This window comes from Coenobita brevimanus, chromosome 5, assembly GCF_032717465.1.
Source record: "Coenobita brevimanus isolate Jiangsu-jjx chromosome 5, ASM3271746v2, whole genome shotgun sequence".
NCBI classification, from domain to species: Eukaryota; Metazoa; Arthropoda; class Malacostraca; order Decapoda; family Coenobitidae; genus Coenobita; species Coenobita brevimanus.
Genome location: NC_136958.1, coordinates 43,922,007 through 43,940,662, shown reverse-complemented (window position 1 = coordinate 43,940,662; position 18,656 = coordinate 43,922,007). Strand labels below are relative to the sequence as shown.

Below are 18,656 nucleotides of genomic sequence, written 5' to 3'. Positions count from 1 at the left end.
GGAGAAAGAAAGAGGAAAGAGGAGGATGGGATGGTGAGGAGTTAAGTGGGGTGAGGAAGTGGATTGACGGTGGTGGTAATGGTAGTGATGAATAAACAAAGGAAAGATAGTGAAATATGATAATGATGGTGGTGATGATGATGATGACGTTAATGATGATGATGATGATGACGAGGAGGAGGAGGAGGAGCGGGAGGAAAAGGAGGAGCAGGAGGAAAAAGTGAGACGAGGGGTAAAAAGCAATGGGAAAATGCGATAATGATGACTGCAGAATAGGAAAAAAGTTAAAAGCAGTAAAAATGAATGACGGAAACGGATGATGATGGTGCTGGTGATGATGATGTGGCGTTCTCTTTTACTTGCTTAACTTAAGATGGTAGGAGGAATATTAAAGTCGGATGTGAGGCAGAGGGGAATTATATTACTTGTTAAATGAGGAACTTTCAGAGCGTCGTCTGCTACGACGAGGGGGGACAAAAATGGACTGCAGAAAGAGAGAGAAGAGAAGAGAAACTAATACAATTGACTCTACGAAGACGCAGAACAGGAAAAGAGACGAGAGGGGACGAAATGGGAAGAGAAAAATAATACAAGAAAAAACATGGCTGGGGCCCTAAGTTCATTAGGATGTGAACCAAACGGACTGTAGACTGAAGTGGACCTCAGTTCATCATCCCCTTTAGAAGTATGGGGAGTGAAATGAGGGATGCTTATATAATCAGGTAATGGAGCTGGCCTGTTATACTGGTGCCCCCGTGTGAAAGCATCCCTCTCCAATACCAAATGAAAAGTACCGAGACGAGAAAATAGAAAAAAATCCACATACCACATCCGTCACCTCGACCCTGAAGCGGAATCCTCTCCTGTGGTCTGGGTTCTCGTAGTCAAGGGGTGCCACTGGTCTCAGGTCTCCCCCAGGAGCGCCCACACGACGCTCCTCGACACGGAACAGCTCCCACCCGTGACCGCTGCCAGGAACTATCTGTAACATCATCATCATCATCATTATTATAAGCTTCTTCATCGTTGTAACAACCTTCGACAACATCTTTATTCTCCTCTCCTTCTTATCATCATCATCAGCAGCAGCAGCAGCATAATCCTCGTCCTCGTTCTCGCCCTCCTCCTCCTTCCCAACAAAGTACAAGTAAGCCATTAATAAACGACAATATTTTATCTGTCATGATGCAACGGACGATTAAGGACACCGGGCACTGCTACGTGACAAGAATGAACTGCACTCGTGTCTCATATTGCACTCGTGTCTCCCTGAATTCAAACACAATATTACACGCTGACACTAGATAACATCTTCACCAATGCCATGCCTGAACAGTTTGATGTTTTAAAAATTGTTAAAAAGACTTCTTGATCATCCACCAGACTCACGAACATGTCATAATACACCCCCTCCCTTCCGTAGTATCATTACATTAGTCCTGAATGAGAAAGGCCAAGCATGTATTCGATATAGACGGTGAGGGTGAGTACTAAAGAGGTGATATGTGAAAGTATATGGCACCTACGCAAACTTCTGGGCCTAGGGGAACGGACTCGATTCTATGTCCACACACACACACACACACACACACACACACACACACACACACACACACACACACGCACACTAAAACACATCGAAGGTTCTTTCCATTACCCAAGAGACTCGGGTGGGCAGTCCAGTGATTTGTGAGTATTTATGCTAACCGAACGCCGGCCTAATAAATTCCAGGATATTGTTCGCTGCGGCAGTTTGGGTGAGAAATGTGTGACGGCCAGGTGGTGAGGATGAGGGATGGAGGTGCTTCACTGAGAGGCTCGATGCACCAGGTAAGTCTCACGGATTATTATTATTATTGAGCTTTATTATTAGTGAGGTTTTTTATTATTAAGCATTATTATTAGTGAGCCTTGTTATTACTGAGCTTTATTTGGTGCTTATAAATAAAATAATGTATGTGTGCTCAGGTTCAAAGCATAATATTAAGCCATGACTAATAAGTTCAAAGGAAACTATTAAACTTTGAGTAATCGTACTATGATATGCTAATTCAACTTTTGAGGGGTTTCTAAGTAAAATAATCCCCCCTTTTTTTTTTTTTAGGTTCAAAGGACATTATTAAACCCTGAGTATGCGTATTATAATGTACTGATTCTAATTACGTGGAATATAAAGTAAAATAATGCATGTGTCTTGAGGTTTACAGGATATCATTAAGTCTAGAATAACCGCATTATTATCACTGATTTTATTCTGAGCTTCCAGGAATACCATCTCTTGGAATGCTGGTACATCTCCCCACTTCACAAACTCGTCAGTTAACCAAAATATTATTCCCAAAAATATCTGTACTGGAGAGGGGATAACCAAGGCAATTTTTTTTTTAGCCTTCGACAGTTATGAAATCTCGCCAAGAATCAAAATCAAAACTACTTGTTTTACTATGAATAATATACATTGGTGCGGCAACAGCAGCAAAAGTAACAAAGAAATTATATATTATATATATATATATATATATATATATATATATATATATATATATATATATATATATATCCTCATGTTGAAGCTCACTATAATACAGCTTATGTATTCTATGGACTGAAAGCTAAACTAAGTGCCAAAACCAGCTAATTACAGCACTTTCCACAAGTTGCTTGAAATCTTGAATAAAAAATCTGAGTCGTGTTAAAAGATATTATACTCAAACTGATCAAAATTGTTGAGAGTCTTACTCTGACCTAGGTTGTGTGTACGTGAGGCTGACTGCTTCCTGCGCTACAGGGACAACTGTTGGCTAGTCACCAAGCTTGTGTTTACATTTCACTATCATGCAGGGTCAAGGTAGTCACCCACTTACAACTTACAACACCTTTATGAAATCTGCAACCCAATGACAGAGTATGTTGAAATTATTATTATTATTATTATTATTTAACCCTGCACAGTTGGTGATTATACACAGCTGTCTTATCTGTCCCTGTATGGAGTACAACTTGCATGTGCTGCGTGGATCACCTCATACAGCTCTACCAAATCAGATGAAGTACCAAATCAGATGAAGTCAGAGGCTTTTCTCACCAACTCCCTCACTCTTAATGACTCTCTTCATCCTTTCTCTCCGCCACAGTAATGCATTCCCCTCCCTCTCCTAGCGCTTTTTCAATGGTTTCAATGGTTACTGATCTTTTGAACTCTCTCCCTCAGTCATTAGCGTGTGGCGTGTGTGGAATACCTGTCTAGTAAAAGATTCTCACCCCTTTTACGTCCAATTCTCATATGCAAGAGTTTATCGATACTCAAAGGGTTAGCTCTGGGACACTATTCTCAGCCTGCGTTTCCCTCTGCTATAACCTCCAGTCTATTAAACGCAATGGACAGATATTGACTTTGGTTCATTTCCTTACTTTTTTTTTTTTTTGGAAAGGATATTTTTCTGCTGCCTTTATATTTTCTTCTTCTTTTTTGGCAGGGGGGGGGGAATTAAAATGCTACTAGGAGGAAAATTTACTCTCACGTTCACATCTCATGCTCAATATTTTCCTTCTTGGCTCATTTCTATCTTCCATAACTTGTTTTTCTGGCACATACCATACATTACTGGTGCCCTAAATGCTAGTTCTGTTAAGTTAAAAAAGAAAGAGGATAAACTTTGTGTCTGCTATAAGATTTAAGAAAGACATTAACCAAATATTTTCTCAGCATTTTAGGTGGAGACTTTACTCACGTCCATCACAGTGAAAACTTTGACCGGAAGCAAAATTTCATGAGTTTCCCAACGGTGGTTATGAATATTTTATTACGATCACGAGAGAGAGAGAGAGAGAGAGAGAGAGAGTGTGTGTGTGTGTGTGTGTGTGTGTGTGAGAGAGAGAGAGAGAGAATGTCTTTCGATACAATATATTTCGTTCAGCTACCATCATGAAGAAATAATATATCTGAGGGAAACTGTAATAACATAGCGCTCTCTCGCTCGTCACGCGCTCACTAAGTGTACTTCATTGTTAATAAGTAGCCAAAGAGAGACACCTGAGTCAGCAGCTTCTTGTGAGTCTCCGTGGCCATGGGAGGGAAATGAAAGCTCACGATTGCCATTCTGTGCCACTTTTGACCCACTATAACGCAAATTACTTAAAAATTTTTGTCTCTTAGATTTTTCATGAAAATTACGGATCGTCTACGTCACTGAAAATGCACCATGAATATATGACCCTCCTGATCAAATTTCATGAGAGGGTTAACGAGGTGTGTGTGTGTGTGTGTGTGTGTGTGTGTGTGTGTGTGTGTGTGTGTGTGTGTGTGTGTGTGTGTGTGTGTGTGTGTGTGTGTGTGTGTGTGTGTGTGTGTGTGTGTGTGTGTGTGTGTGTGTGTGTGTGTGTGTGTGTGTGTGTGTGTGTGTGTGTGTGTGTGTGTGTGTGTGTACGGGAATAATACCACATGAACATGATCTAGTAGGTGGGTATGATGGATGGGGGTGAATGAGAGAGACCCCAGGGCCTATTCTCCAGGCTGGCCCAAAGGATAATATTATTGAGTCCAGGTAATCCCTCAACGATGTATTGCTATTACCTGCATCGTAACACGCCAGGTATTTAAGATCAATGTGTGCATGCTTTGTGGGTGTTGTGTTTCTGTTATGGAAATATATCTATCTATCTATCTGTCTATTTTCTATCTATCTATCTATCTATTTTCTATCTACCTGTCTATCTATGCCCAGACGCCATCATGCTGCCCTCTCTCCAACTCACACCACCCTTACATACTTTTCCACAATGTTGTTCCATCTCATCCTCGGCTTCGTCACTCCCCTTCACTACGCACATATTGTTCAACCTACATTGTCAATCTTAACTTATACAGCCCATGGACGTCCTTTTCACTGCACTAGCAAAAGTCATTCACTGTGCAGAGTAAGATATTTCCCACACAGTGAAAGGTTTAATAAGTGTTACACCTAACTCTCTCAGTGCGAAAAAATATCCACTAACTTTAATAAATTAGTCTAAGTATGGCATATTTACATTAAAAAATATCACTGTAGGAGTTAGCAATATGTAAATCTACAAAGAACACCTATCTTCACAGGGTGTATTACCCCATTATCAACCACCATCTCGACCTACACTGAGATTCATAAATAAATATACGATCAAAGCTTTGTTGTATTTATGATACTGTATAGTTTTGTTAGAAGGGCAAAGAGAGTGCTGAATCTTTCCCATGTTGTGATCTGGTTTTGTCAGAGGAGCAGGGATAGTGTTGAATCTTTCCCATGTTCCTCGTTCTACAAGTATTAACAAGTTTCTTACGGAAGGAATATTATCATGAGGTACTGACTGTTTTTGTTGGTATGATAAGGAGAGGAGAGTGCAGAAGCTATCCCTGTCTTTCGTTCTTCCTGTAGAAACAAATCTTAGTTATGAAAGGCCATTTATCTGGTGAAACTTCATATCTTTCGTTCTTCCTGCAAAAACAATTCTTAGTTAGAAGCCACTGATCTACTGACACTAATGTCCCTATTTCTTCCGACACAAACCTATGAGAATTGATCTGCAGAAAGCATTTAGTCTCTCGTTCTTCCTGCAAAATCAGATCTTAGTTACGAAAAGCCACTGATCTGCAGAAAACAACGTCTCTCGTTCTTCCTGCAGAAACAAATTTGAGTTATGAGAAGCCAGTGATATGTAGAATCTTCTCATGTCTCTCGTTCTTCCTGCAATATTAATTTAAATAAGGAGAAGCCACTGATTCTGCTGACAGTATTGTCTCTTGTTCGTCCTGCAAAATCATATTTTCGGTACGACAGTCCAATGATCTTCAGAAACTCATGTCTCTGGTTCCCCTGCAAAAACAGATCTTAGTTATGAGAGGCCACTGATCTGTAGAAACTTACGTCCCATGTTTTTCTTCAGAAACAAATCATACTAACAAGCAGCCACTGATTCTAAGTTTGAGTAAATCCGGACCCTGTCTTGTCCAGTTCACTTCGCTCATCCCTTCCAAATTTTAAGAGAAGGCCTTGACCTACGCCTCACTAGTCAAAATACAATGCCCGTCTTGATGGCAATGATATATTTTCCCCGTCTTATTAAGCCCAAATTTACAGAAAGTGTATAATGGCTCAATTAAAATATCTTCTTACCTGTACTTTTATCAATTTAATTGGAACTCGAGCCCTCCACATTACTGCACCACAAAATGTAAAGTCTGTTTTTAGTCGAGCCTTAAATGTCTATAACCTATTTTATTACCGAGTCCCTTAATTCCATATTGAAAGTGAATGAATCTTTAGGCAAAGTATAGCCTTATAATTTCTCAAACTTACTTAGAGAATTAAAAAATAAAGACAACTTGTAAATATTCATGTCTGCTTCCTGAATCTGAAGTTTGTCACAAGGAAGGTTAGCTCTGACTCCAAAACAATTTTTACAGGAAGATATGTATTTCTTTATTCCCTGTAAGAATAAATAAAGTGTTGTTGAGAATCGATACTAACATAAAAAAAAAAAAATATTCTATCATCATCATCATCCGGACCTCCTTCCCCACCAAAAGGGCAGGGTGAGGAGTAGCAATGTCCAGACAGCACAAACTTGCCCAATCCAAATAGGCCACACTTCCATTCACTCATCATTCAAGCCCCCGGAATCCTGGCTCTACCGGATACGCCAAAACATTCACCACATTCTGCAGCTTCAAACAAACGTAGCCTATCCGACTGAGTCAATCCGGACGCTGCCATGCTCACAAGGGGTATCAAAATCCCTGATCATGCACTTCTCCTCATGACATTCATCCAGCCAGCTCGATCTCTTGTCAGTTCCCTAACCTCACCGACTTCCAAACTTCTCTTCCTCAAACACTCATCCACCACATGTCTCCACCTTCTCCTTGGCCTATCTCGCCTCTTCCCTCCTTCAAATTCGCTCAGGTATACCTTTTTCACCACTCTATTGTTATCCATTCTTTCCACATGACCATACCATCTCAGGACACTCTCTTCGATCCTGGTGTCCACCGACTTCCTCACTCCACACCTTTCACGAATCACATTAATATCCTACGTGCTGTAACTGTTAGTCTCATAAGCTTGTTTATAGGACCGCTTGTTTAGGTTATGCATATTTCTTCAGTCATACCACTTCACAATCAGATTAAAGTAAATAATTAGAGAGACAACGCAGGGTAAACAAAACGATCTATGAGGCTGTATTACTGTTGTGGAGAACTGTTTACCTTGCAATTAGTTAGGATCATGTATAAAAACGACCTCAGACTGCCAGAAAGAAATCCGCGCGAATCAGCTTACCGAACTGAGCTGAGTCGGGAAGTAAAGGCCTTATATTCCCTTATCTTCTCTCTTTTCCCTTCATAAATGCCAAAACATGACATTTCACCACTAATAACGAACCTTTAGAGCCCGGGATCGTTGCTTTTAATATTTTTTGTGCAATCTCCTGCCGATTTTGTCACCTTAAATAAACCATCAGTATTAGAGGAATTTGACTCTGCCTTATAATCTTATACCCTCAATAGAGTAAACGGGGCCTTCCCAAACTAAAAAAATAAAAATATAAATACAAATCGTGTGGTAGCAGTAGGAGTATGCTAAAAAGTACGTCACCCGCATTCAGGGAATTAATGGGATGGGTTATTAGCACAAATCTGATAACAATTAGCCGACAGGAACGATAAACTCGGAACCCGACGAGACCGGATTTCTGTAAAATATAGGAAGTGGACTGAACCGACCTCTCACTACTGCATCCCAACTCATGATACTGTAAACAAATTAATTATTGGTACCCCTGGGTTTGATATATGTCTGGTAATTCTGCGTAACTAAAAAAAATTCAGTAGCCATCAAACTTCACGTAATGGAACACGTGAAAATTAATGTTTACCGAAAAGTTACATACAAAGTAGACTTTCTGAAGATGAAAAAAATAATTACCAACATCTCAAATCTCTGGAAGACAGTACTATGATTCATGATCGTATCCCGATCACAAAAGACGTAAAATCCTGAAAGACGAGGTCCTTTACAGTTTATCATCATTTACTGAAGAACTCCAAACTGCAGTCTCTATCAATTGCTTAATAAAATTGGTGCTATTGCCACATTAACCCCTACTCACTCTTCCATCCTGCAACCTCCATAAACATGATACAGTACTCTTCTCTGCTGTTAACTGAGGGATTGTTTTGGCTACTAACCCAGATTTGTAACACTGTGGGCATATCACATGGGAAAGCACACAATTTCCTTTTCCAGTGGCAAACAACTGGGGTCTTTTTTCCGATAATAAATGTCATTACGGAATAAATGCACAATAATCGAGTTCAGATCTTGTTTTTCGGATTTAGTTAAAAGTACAGGTAATTTTTGGAAAAGTAGCTCACAGTAAATATAACTGCAAAAGGCCTCCATGAACTTTCCCCCTCGCCTCCCTCCCCCCAAAACTGGGAGTGGTCATGAAAATTTATCATACAAGGGTACATACTCCATTTTCAAGGCCAGTACAAACACAGTTGAAAGACTCTGTATGTCTAGTGAATGATGCATGCATTAAGAGAGTATTATGTGTTTTCAGGTTGTTGGTGCTATATGGTATGTGGCTGGAATGCACAACTAATTCTACTGTGGATAAAATACAGTGCAGTACTGACTTGGTCTCTGACGAATCCAGTGTTACCCTGAGCAAAAAAATAAGGAAATCTACAGCGATACATCACACGGAAAAAAAAAAAGTGGTCGCATGTTCCAAAGGTGTTTTTTTTTTTTTTCTGCTTCACGTCGATAAATATCTGTCTCGACAACTCCAACAAGTTATTTTTTTTAACACTTTGGGAATATATAAATAAAGCTAGAAAAAAAATGACTCTAAACTCCAAACAGAGGCATACCTTATGAAATATATTTCGCCATTTTTATACGTCTCTATGGCTTATGATGATTAATTGATTATTAAATATTTTGAAACTGTGAAGCTCTACTACACTGCTGTGAAAAGAAGACATATACCAAGTAAATACACTGCCACTCTTTTCTGGAAAATGGAAATATCTTGTTTTAAGTGAGGTATTATATTCCCCTAAGTTTTAAGCATAAGGCCGTTAGAGACCAAGTGAAGTAACGGTGAAAGTAATGACAGTGAAATGACGAATCCTGGACATGTAGTTGGCGATGTCTTGATTGGCGACGGTGAGGGTGGCGAGGACCCTGAATGTGACGCTGTTGACAATACAATAACTTGCTAACTCTAAAGATAAATAATAACCAACTCTATGGGTGATGTTGTTGTTAATATAATAACTTGCTAACTCTTAAAGATACGATAAATAATAACTAACCCTGAAGGTGAAGTTGTTGGTAATGTCCTGATCGACGACGGTGAGGGTAGCCAGGACTCTGCTGGGACTCTGGCGCTCCGACACACTCAACGACCACTCAGGACGGGAGAACCGGGGAGGCACGTCGTTTACATCAGACACGTCCACCACCACCGTGCCTGTGCCTGGTGGGTGGATAGAGGGGTGAGTGGGCGGTGAAAGAGTAGAGAGGGGTGAGAGAGGTGAGTGAGGTGTGTGGGGAGAAATGGGGAGGCACGTCGTTCACATCAGACACGTCCACCACCATCGTGCCTGTGCCTGGTGGGTGGATAGAGGGGTGAGTGGGTGGTGAAAGAGTAGAGAGGGGTGAGAGGTGGGTGAGAGGGGTGAGTGAGGTGTGCGGGGAGAAATAGGGAGGCACGTCGTTCACATCAAACACGTCCAACATAACCATGACTGCCTGGTGGAGGGGTGAGAGGGGATGGGCGAGAGGAATGGGGGTTGGGAGAGGTGCTTTAGAGTCAAGTTTGAGGGTTCAAAGTAGAGACGTAGAGAAGGACAACGAATATGAGATGGCTGAGAAATGTGGATTGAGAAGAGTGAGTGGGGGGTTGAGAGGGGTGAGAGAGGAGTGAAGTGTTGAATATTTACATCAGAAACAGCTTTTCACCACCATATCTGCCTAAAAGGGAGTGAAAGAGGACTGAGTGGGGTTGAGAGAGGCTGAGTGGGGTGAGTGGAGGATGAGAGGAAGTTGATAAGGGTAAGAGAGATGGTTGAGATGGGTAAAAGAAAGGGATGAGAGGGGAGGATGAGGTTGAGTGATGGTTTAAATGAGAGGCTGCTGAGAGGGGTGGGAGTAGGGGTGAGAATGTGGGGTGAGAGGCGACTGAGAGGTGTGGGAGTCGGAGTAAGAAAGAAGATTGCGAAGAGTGAGGAGGTTAAATAATGGGATGAGTGAGGTGCTTCAGAGTGGGATTAGAGTTCAAGCTAGCAGGCTGTAAATTAAGAGGATAAAAGGCTGGGAAAAATAGAGTGAGAGGGGTGAGTGGCGGTGAGAGAGTGGGAGGTTAAAGAAGGGGTGAAGTGGCTAAAATGAGAGGGAGATGAATACTGAAGTGATAATCGTTCACACCAGCCTCCTCCACTAGCGCTGTGCTTATGGCTGGTGGGGTGAGTGGGCTGAGTGGGGAGGAGATGAGAGGGATTGAGCTGGATTAACGGATTCCTATGCGTATCAATCCACTGTTGCGCTGATGGTGTTGCCAGAAATCCCTGTGTACTCCTCTCTCTCTCTGTTAGTAGCCCGAATAAAACTGACTGACAGCTTACAGAAAAAATGCCTACGCTTCAACCCCTACAGTGCGATGACGCCCTTTCTATGTTGTTCTTGCTGCCTGCAGACGATTTTCTTCACATGAGGAGAGGCCTCGAGTGGTGGAATTAATGGCACCGCCTCTAACCATCTACCATGCGAGATTTCTTGGCAAGATGATTAAACTCGAATGATGGTATCAAGAATGAACTAAGAAAAAAAAAATGTCACAATATAATTGGAGTTCAGAGCATGAAACACCTAAGGTAGTACTGTCTATTATTGTTACCTCCGTCGACGAAGTTGGGAGGAGGCTAGGTATTCACCCTTGATTGTCTGTTTATTTATTTGTCCACTAAATATCTCAAAAACATATGGATCTCAATGAAACTTTGTGGATATGTGGGCCATGGGCCAAGGAAGATTTGGTTAAATATTGGTGGTAACCTGAGTTCGGGTCACAGTTCGGGAGTGCTTTTAGTTTGTTTTTTGTCTGCTAGTTTGTCCACAAAATAAAAAGTCACTGATGGATTTCAATGAAATATTTTGGATATATGGGTCATGGGCAAACAAATAATTTATTAAATTTTGGTGGAGATCTGAGTTCGAGTCCCAGTTCAGAATATCTTTTGGTTTGTTTATCCACAAGATCTAAAAAAAGTTACTGATGGATTTCACGAAAATTTTGTGGACATGTGGGTCATAGGCCAAGGAAGAGTTGATCAAAGTTTGGTGGTGATCTGAGCTGTCTGGCACAGGAGTTGGTGGATGTAAGCGCCCTTGAACGCTGTCTACTTCTTGTAGTTGTAGCCCCATGTTCATAGGAAACGTGTCCCTCTTCCTGCAGTCCTCCATCCTCTTTAGAGAGGTGGTTGAGGGATGCTGGTATAGTTGGGCAGTGGGGCATCACGGTTATATCACTGTCACCAAATGACGGTGTCCCATTCCATCACCAATGGTATTTACACAGAATCTTATGAAATTTACAAGATAGCAATCCTCCACGACAATTGCCTATTATCACGAATCGTTTTGTTTTTCGTACTCTGTCAATGTAATATTCACTCGTACTTTACTGTGTATGGTTTAGCAGCTTGTATGAGTGAAGAATAGCATATATACCAACAATCTTTTACACAGCTTAGCTTAGGAGAGTTTATACATACGACCACTAATTTTCTAACATGTCTCCAAATTCACTCTATCTCTGTATCACGGTCTCTCGTTGGCTGAGTAAAATTACCTGGCTGTAGAAGGAACATGATAAAAGGGTTAATGGAGGCAGTTTCGATCCCCTTCGCCAGCAGTGGTCTAAGCTGGGTAAAGTCGTCAGGTGTTAGTATAAACAAAACGTGAACTTATCGTGCAGAGGAGGTAGAAACTTGTCGATCAGCCTCCCATCAAATTAAAGCTCAGGTTCCTATGACTCGCACTCAGCTGTATATAAGTCTCTCCCGTTTGCTGTCATACAATGTTAAGTTTTTCCGACTCTCACGCTCCTGTACCTAATGTCAACTAGGCAAAATCGTCTGCTCTTAGTGGAAAAAAAAAAAAAAACAGTTGTACCGCCATCAAAGTGAAAGTTTCATAGTCCACTTGTACAGTTTTGGTATCTTTCACCGTGGACTGTCTCCAATTTCCTCTCCCTCCTTTTCCCACCTCCCCAAACCTCCCTCCATCCCATTTTTTTCCCTCTGTATCTCCCTCCCAATCTATCTCCCGCTCATCTTCTTCCCACCACTTCTCGCTCCCCTCATTTCCCTTCCATCTCTTCTTCGACTCATCTTCCTACCACTTCTCGCTCCCCTCACTTCCCTTCCATCTCTTCTTCGACTCATCTTCCTACCACTTCTCGCTCCCCTCACTTCCCTTCCATCTCTTCTTCGACTCATCTTCCTACCACTTCTCCCACTCCTCTCCACTCCTCTCGTCTCTCCCCTTCTAACCGCTTTTCTCCTTCCTTACCTCCCTTTCACCTTTTTCCTTTTCTTTCCCATCTCTTCCACTTCTCACCTCTCATCTTCCATCCCATTCCTCCCCTTCCTCCCCCCCACCTCTTCTGCCATCCCTATCACCAATCCCACTGCACTATCACCACTTGCTCTCACCCTAATCACTCATAACTCTGCATCTCCCAGCTAATACTCCCGTTTGAGATAACTAAGTGTCCTCAAATTTCCTTTCTTCTTCTAACTCTCCTCTCATCTCTTCTCCCACTCCTCTCACTTCCTCTTTCCCCCTATCACCACACCCACCCCACTGCATCCGAGAGATTGGGTGTGCTAAGCGGACTCCGTGCCTTCTTTACCCCAGCGCAGTTGTTGACTTTATACACGGGCTTTATCTGCCTCTGTGTAGAAAACAGCTCTCATGTGTGTGGAGGCTCCCCGCATACAGCACTTCTCAACAAGGTGGAATCAAAGGCTTTTCGACTCATAACTCTCCTCCCCTTACTGTCTCCCTCTCCGCTGCACTGCTGCATTTCATCTCTTTTCTGTCACTGCTTCAATGGTCATTCCTCCTCTGAACTGTCGACTTGCATCCCTCCACCACTACAAAGGGCGCGTAGCACCCGTCTGGCAACAAACTCTCATTCCTTTTATGTCCAACTCCCTAATGCAGGAGTTAACCGTTACTTCCAATCCTTCATTTATGCAACAGGTCAACTCTGGAACTGCTTTCCTCAGTCAGTATTTCTTACCGCCTACGATCAGTATTTCAAACGCAGTATGTCCAGGCACCTCGAAATGAATGGAGCTTGAATTTGGCTCTCTGTTATCTTGTTTTGTTTTTTCTTGGGGGGAACAATTTGGGGGGTTCCTGGCCTTTGGTTCCTTCTTTCTTGCATTAAAAAAAATGTATAATTCATAAGTCTCCTAGTTTACTTCTCACTTCTCTTTCCACCTCGTATTCCACACCTATTAACTCCCTCCCATTCCACCACCACTCGTAGTCCACCAACCCCCCACTCTTTACCTCTTGCACCCCCTCCCCCACCCATACTTCATTACTTCTTTCAACCCCTTCCCACGTCTTCTCCCACACCTATCAGCCCCCTCTCAATTCCATCAACACTCGCAATCTACCCATCCCACACATTTTACCCCTTTCACCCCTCCATATATCACCACCTCTTACGACCCCTTTTGCCACGTTTTCTCCTTCTCCCCACCTCCCTCCCCCCACCTCTCTCACAGTTTCACCCTCTCTTATCGCCAACCCCACTCCAATGCACAATCGCTCGCCTTCTCCCTCACCCATTCTAAACCCTCTGATTCCATGGATTTCTCTCAACTGAACAAAATCGTCTGGTGGTAGCTTAATACTCTTAGGTGTACCAGCAGCAGATAAAGGGATACTCGTGATTGTTTTCGAAGTTCATGATTGACAGACTTCTTTCACCATAAGTTGGTAAAGATTTTCGTCCAGTTCCAGCTTATTTCACGTAGGCCCATGGACGAAAAGGGCAATGATACGACTCTACATCCTTTCTCTAGCACTGCTTCGTAATTAGCACCATATTCTAGTGTTTATCCATTGCTAGAACCCAATAGTCAAGACGGAGAGTGTAATTTTAGGCCAAGTTACAGTAAAATGAGAATAGCATTTTTCTCCGCCAAACAAAATTTTTCCTGTTGCTAGTCTGAATGAGAGAGAGAGAGAGAGAGAGAGAGAGACACACACACACACACACACACACACACACACACACACACACACACACACACGCACACACACGCGCGCGCACACACACACACACACACACACACACACACACACACACACACACACACACACACACACATCGAAGTGATAGGGTTTTGCTCCTCATCCCCCGGCCTGAGATAACTGAGCGAAGTGTCCCCCAACTTTCCTTGCCTCTGCCTGGGGTGGGTCAGTCTGGCTTAGGGTCACGTAAACTCTTAATCGCCTGGGGTCCTCGTTTCGGGTAGGGCAGAGAGGCGAACCTGCTGTACCCCAGGCTGAACTTTTTCTTTATCTATCTATCTATCTATACGCCATAAATCTCGTAAGAGGTGGCCGTTTGTCTTTTAGTTGTTTCACGGGAAGGGACATCAAGCCTCCTCCAACCCACTTCTTGACACGTAGGGAACACGTATGGGATGGTCATATAGTTACCACCCAGCGTTGTAAATGGTTTCCTGGCTTACCCGAAACCATTAGGCTTGTCACTCAATGTAAAGCCACCTGAAAAGATGAGTAATACAAAGCGATAGGAAAGATGGGAGAAACAGGAAGAAAGGAGAGCAGACACAAAAAGAGTGATAAAGGTGAAGGAAGACGTAAGCAGCACTACATCAGATGAATGGATGATTGCACGATACCCTGGTTAACGTCATTCCACTTTTGGGTCACGTAGACTCTTAATTACTGTGGGCTCTCGTTCCGAGGAGGCAAGAACGTATTTCTTCGTCTAAAGATTTTTTTTTTTCGCTAATTTTAAAAGTTTTCAATAACCTCAGGCTCCTATAACTATCTATCTATCTATCTATTGCCAGACGCCTTAATCCCGTAAGGGGTGGCCGCAAACAAATAGCCTCCATGTCACCCTGTCCTCCGCCATTTCACTGCCCTCCCTCCAGCTCACACACCCCTCTCCCATATACCTCTCCACTCGTTCCCTCCATCTAATCCTCTGTCTCCCTCTCCCCCCTCCACCTCATTCTCATACACCCTCCTCGTTAGTCTCTCGCTCTCCATCCTCTCCACATGGCCAAACCACCTCACTGTATTTCTCCTAACGTTTTCTATCACATCCACATGCGCACCACAAAGCTCCTTCACTTCCTCTTTTGTCAGTCTGTCACTCCATGTTCTGTACCTCCACAGGCTCCTGTCAAATAACTCATTTCCACTGCTCTAACTCTTGATTTGCGTCCTTCCAACAAAGTCCAAGCTTCATTTCTATACGTTATAGCTGGTATCACAATACTTTCATGCAGCGACTTTTTTACTTTCATGCTCACTTCCTTATTTCTCATCACTGCTTTCAAAGAACCAACAACCTTTCATCCTTGTTGTACCCTTTCAAGCACTTCATCCTCCAAATGTCCATCCTTACTCATCACACTACCCAGATACTTAAATGCACTCATATTTTCCATTTCCTCACCACCAAACCTCACTGTACATTCAATGACTTCATTTTCCTCGAGGACCATAACTTTACTCTTCCCTACATTCACCTTTAGATTCTGTTTCATACACATACTCTCAACTCACTCACCAAGCCTTGTAGTTCCCCTTCGTCTTCACTTAACAATACAGTATCATCTGCAGACAACAGTACTAAGTTATACACAATCGTCTGGCACTGGCTTGAAGACAATACAAGAGTAATTCAGAACATGAGAGGGTTAATAGTAACAATACTAACAATCAGGCTCCTATAACTCACTCTTAGCCGATGAACTTGTCTGGCGTTAACTGGAATAAAATACGACAATTGCTCCTACATGAGAGTTATCCCACTGATCGGTATATATGCAATTTATATTCTTTTGTCCCTAATACCACTCCAGTTTAGGGTCAGACAAACTCTTAACTGTTTTGTTCTCCCATTTAGGCAAGACAGCAACGAATTCCACGTACTCTGTCTAACCTTTCTATTTTCGAGCTAAGTTTGGGAATTTAGCATATCTTCCTTTCTAACGTCAGTCCAGTTCAGAGTCATGTAAACTGTTAAACCTTCAGACTGCCAAACACGCATTTTTAAAAACTATATGGTTACCACGCAGCACAGTAAATGGTTTCTTAGGTTTCAGACAACCCTTTGGCCTGCAGGTAGCATTACTTCATGTGAGTTTGTGAGGTTTCCCATCACTTGTCATTATCACTATCATTACAGTATGAGGCATCATCATAACTCTGTACATCATCGTCATCAGTATCCTGTGCAGTGGTCCTCTCCTCACTACCAAAACCAAAACAGCTTTTATCACCATCATTATTACTATTACTCTGTGCACAATCACATCATCCCACCACCTGCCCACTCATCCTTAACCCCCATCCCCTCCGTGCAACCATCACCATTACTATCATCCTTACTACTATTATCATTGCTCTGTTTATCATCACCACCACCTACTCACCCTTCAGACCACCTCCGTCAGTAGCCACCACTTGTACTGCATATCGCTGCGTCTTCTCCCTATCCAGACAGCACAGCGCCGTGGTGATGAGGCCCGAGTGGGTGTCTATGGCAAGGATAGGACTGCCTGAGGCCTCATCCACCACGTTCTTCTCTAGGGAGTAGGACAGCACGGCGTTCTGACCTTCGTGCGGGTCGTCGTGGTCGGTGGCTGTGGCTTGTACGACTGAGGCTCCTGTTGGCATGGATAGATAAATGCAGATAGATGGATAGACAGACAGACACACATACAAAGAAATGCAAATATAACTGCAAAGATGGACGTGTACAGTATACACATATAGATAAAATAAATAGATTTGACTAAGGCTCATGTTGGCATGGATCGATGTTGATAGTCGAATACTGTACAAACACGGATTTATATACACAGAAACACAAACATAAGTACGAATATAGACAAAATACACAGATGCAGATTAAGCTGATAGATTTACAGTACACACAAAAGTTAGGCACAGACTTATGCATACATATTTCACTGAGAAAACATGTTCTGTATCCTGCAAGTAAGATAGTCTGGATCATGTAAGTGATATATCTACTGTAATACTGTTTGTACGCACTGTATTACGTGGTGTGTACGCGTATGCAGCAAAACTCCGAACCCTGACGAACGTTTTTAAGGAAAATTTGCACACACCGACCACTGGAAGCCCAACAGACATTCGGAGTTTGATCCAGAATGGTGCCCTCAGAGGGGGTGCTCTGACCAAGTGGAGGCCAAAACACTTCCTCAGAGGAAACCAATCTCAACCACTCGTAATTTCAGCTACTAGATCCCTAATGATCATGTCAGTATGTATGTATGTATGTATATATATGTATGTATGTACCGGTATGTATGTCAGAATACTTCGATCTCTGACGGATGTTCTTAATGAAACTCTGAACACCCAACCACTAAAGGGCCAATCTAAGTTTAATCCAGATTGGTGTTCTCTGACGGAATGTTTTGGCCGCGACATTCGCCACGTCCCTAGCACGGCAGGCGTCAGAGTGCAGTGAGCGAAGACGTTTGTAAATTCCTAAACACTCCATCAGTCCAATACAATACTAGTCAAACAGTAATGTTGTCATATAAATTAAACTTCCTTGTTATTATTTTTTCCGTGTTTTTCCTCTATGCACTCTTCACAAAACCTTCAGAGAAAAACACAATGTATGAATATTTTTTTTTTTCCCTTCAAAATTAAGAAAGAATGCAGCGGTCAGAGCTTTCAATTAAGAGAGAAGTGCTGTGATGGATAATTAAGGAGTTTCGTTGTCGTCACTTCTGCACCTGAAAGCTGTACTGAATATGAATAATGTCACAGTTCTTGTAATTGTTTCGAACGCGACTGAATTCCTTTGCAAGAACTGGTGATTAAAGAAACAAACGATCACTATTATTATTATTATTATTATTATCATTATTATTTCACTCTCATCTTAAATGTCAGGACCAACTGCCTAGCCCAGGACTCCAACGCTCCTCATGGGGGAACGTAGGATTGGATGATGGATGGATGGATGGATGGATGGATGAATCATCATCATCATCATCATCATCATTATCATTCGTCTTCTTCTTCTTCTTATTATTATTATTATGACAATTGTTATTACTATTATCATCTAATTCTTCTTATTCTTATTGTTATCATCGTCATCATCATTATTATTATCATTATTAATATTATCATTATCATTACTATCATCATCGTCGTCATCATTAGTATTTCCATTCCCAAAAATAGCTAATGACTTGACGCCATTCAACACACAAGCTACAATTCTCAATCTTTTTCACAGTGGAAATAAGAATGCCACAGTCTAATCCGAGC

The 18,656-nt window shown here is 42.1% G+C and overlaps 1 protein-coding gene across 1 annotated transcript in view; it reads right to left on the bottom strand.

Annotated features, from left to right (window-relative positions):
• LOC145399044 (putative neural-cadherin 2) overlaps positions 1-18,656 on the bottom strand; it is a 317,668-nt gene that overhangs the window by 100,999 nt on the left and 198,013 nt on the right. Inside the window, exons 7-9 of the mRNA XM_080271782.1 lie at positions 16,772-17,005; positions 9,362-9,525; positions 827-982 (exon numbers count right to left, since the gene is read on the bottom strand). Of these exons, the coding sequence (XP_080127908.1) occupies positions 827-982; positions 9,362-9,525; positions 16,772-17,005 (554 nt within the window). The remainder of the gene's footprint in view (positions 1-826; positions 983-9,361; positions 9,526-16,771; positions 17,006-18,656) is intronic.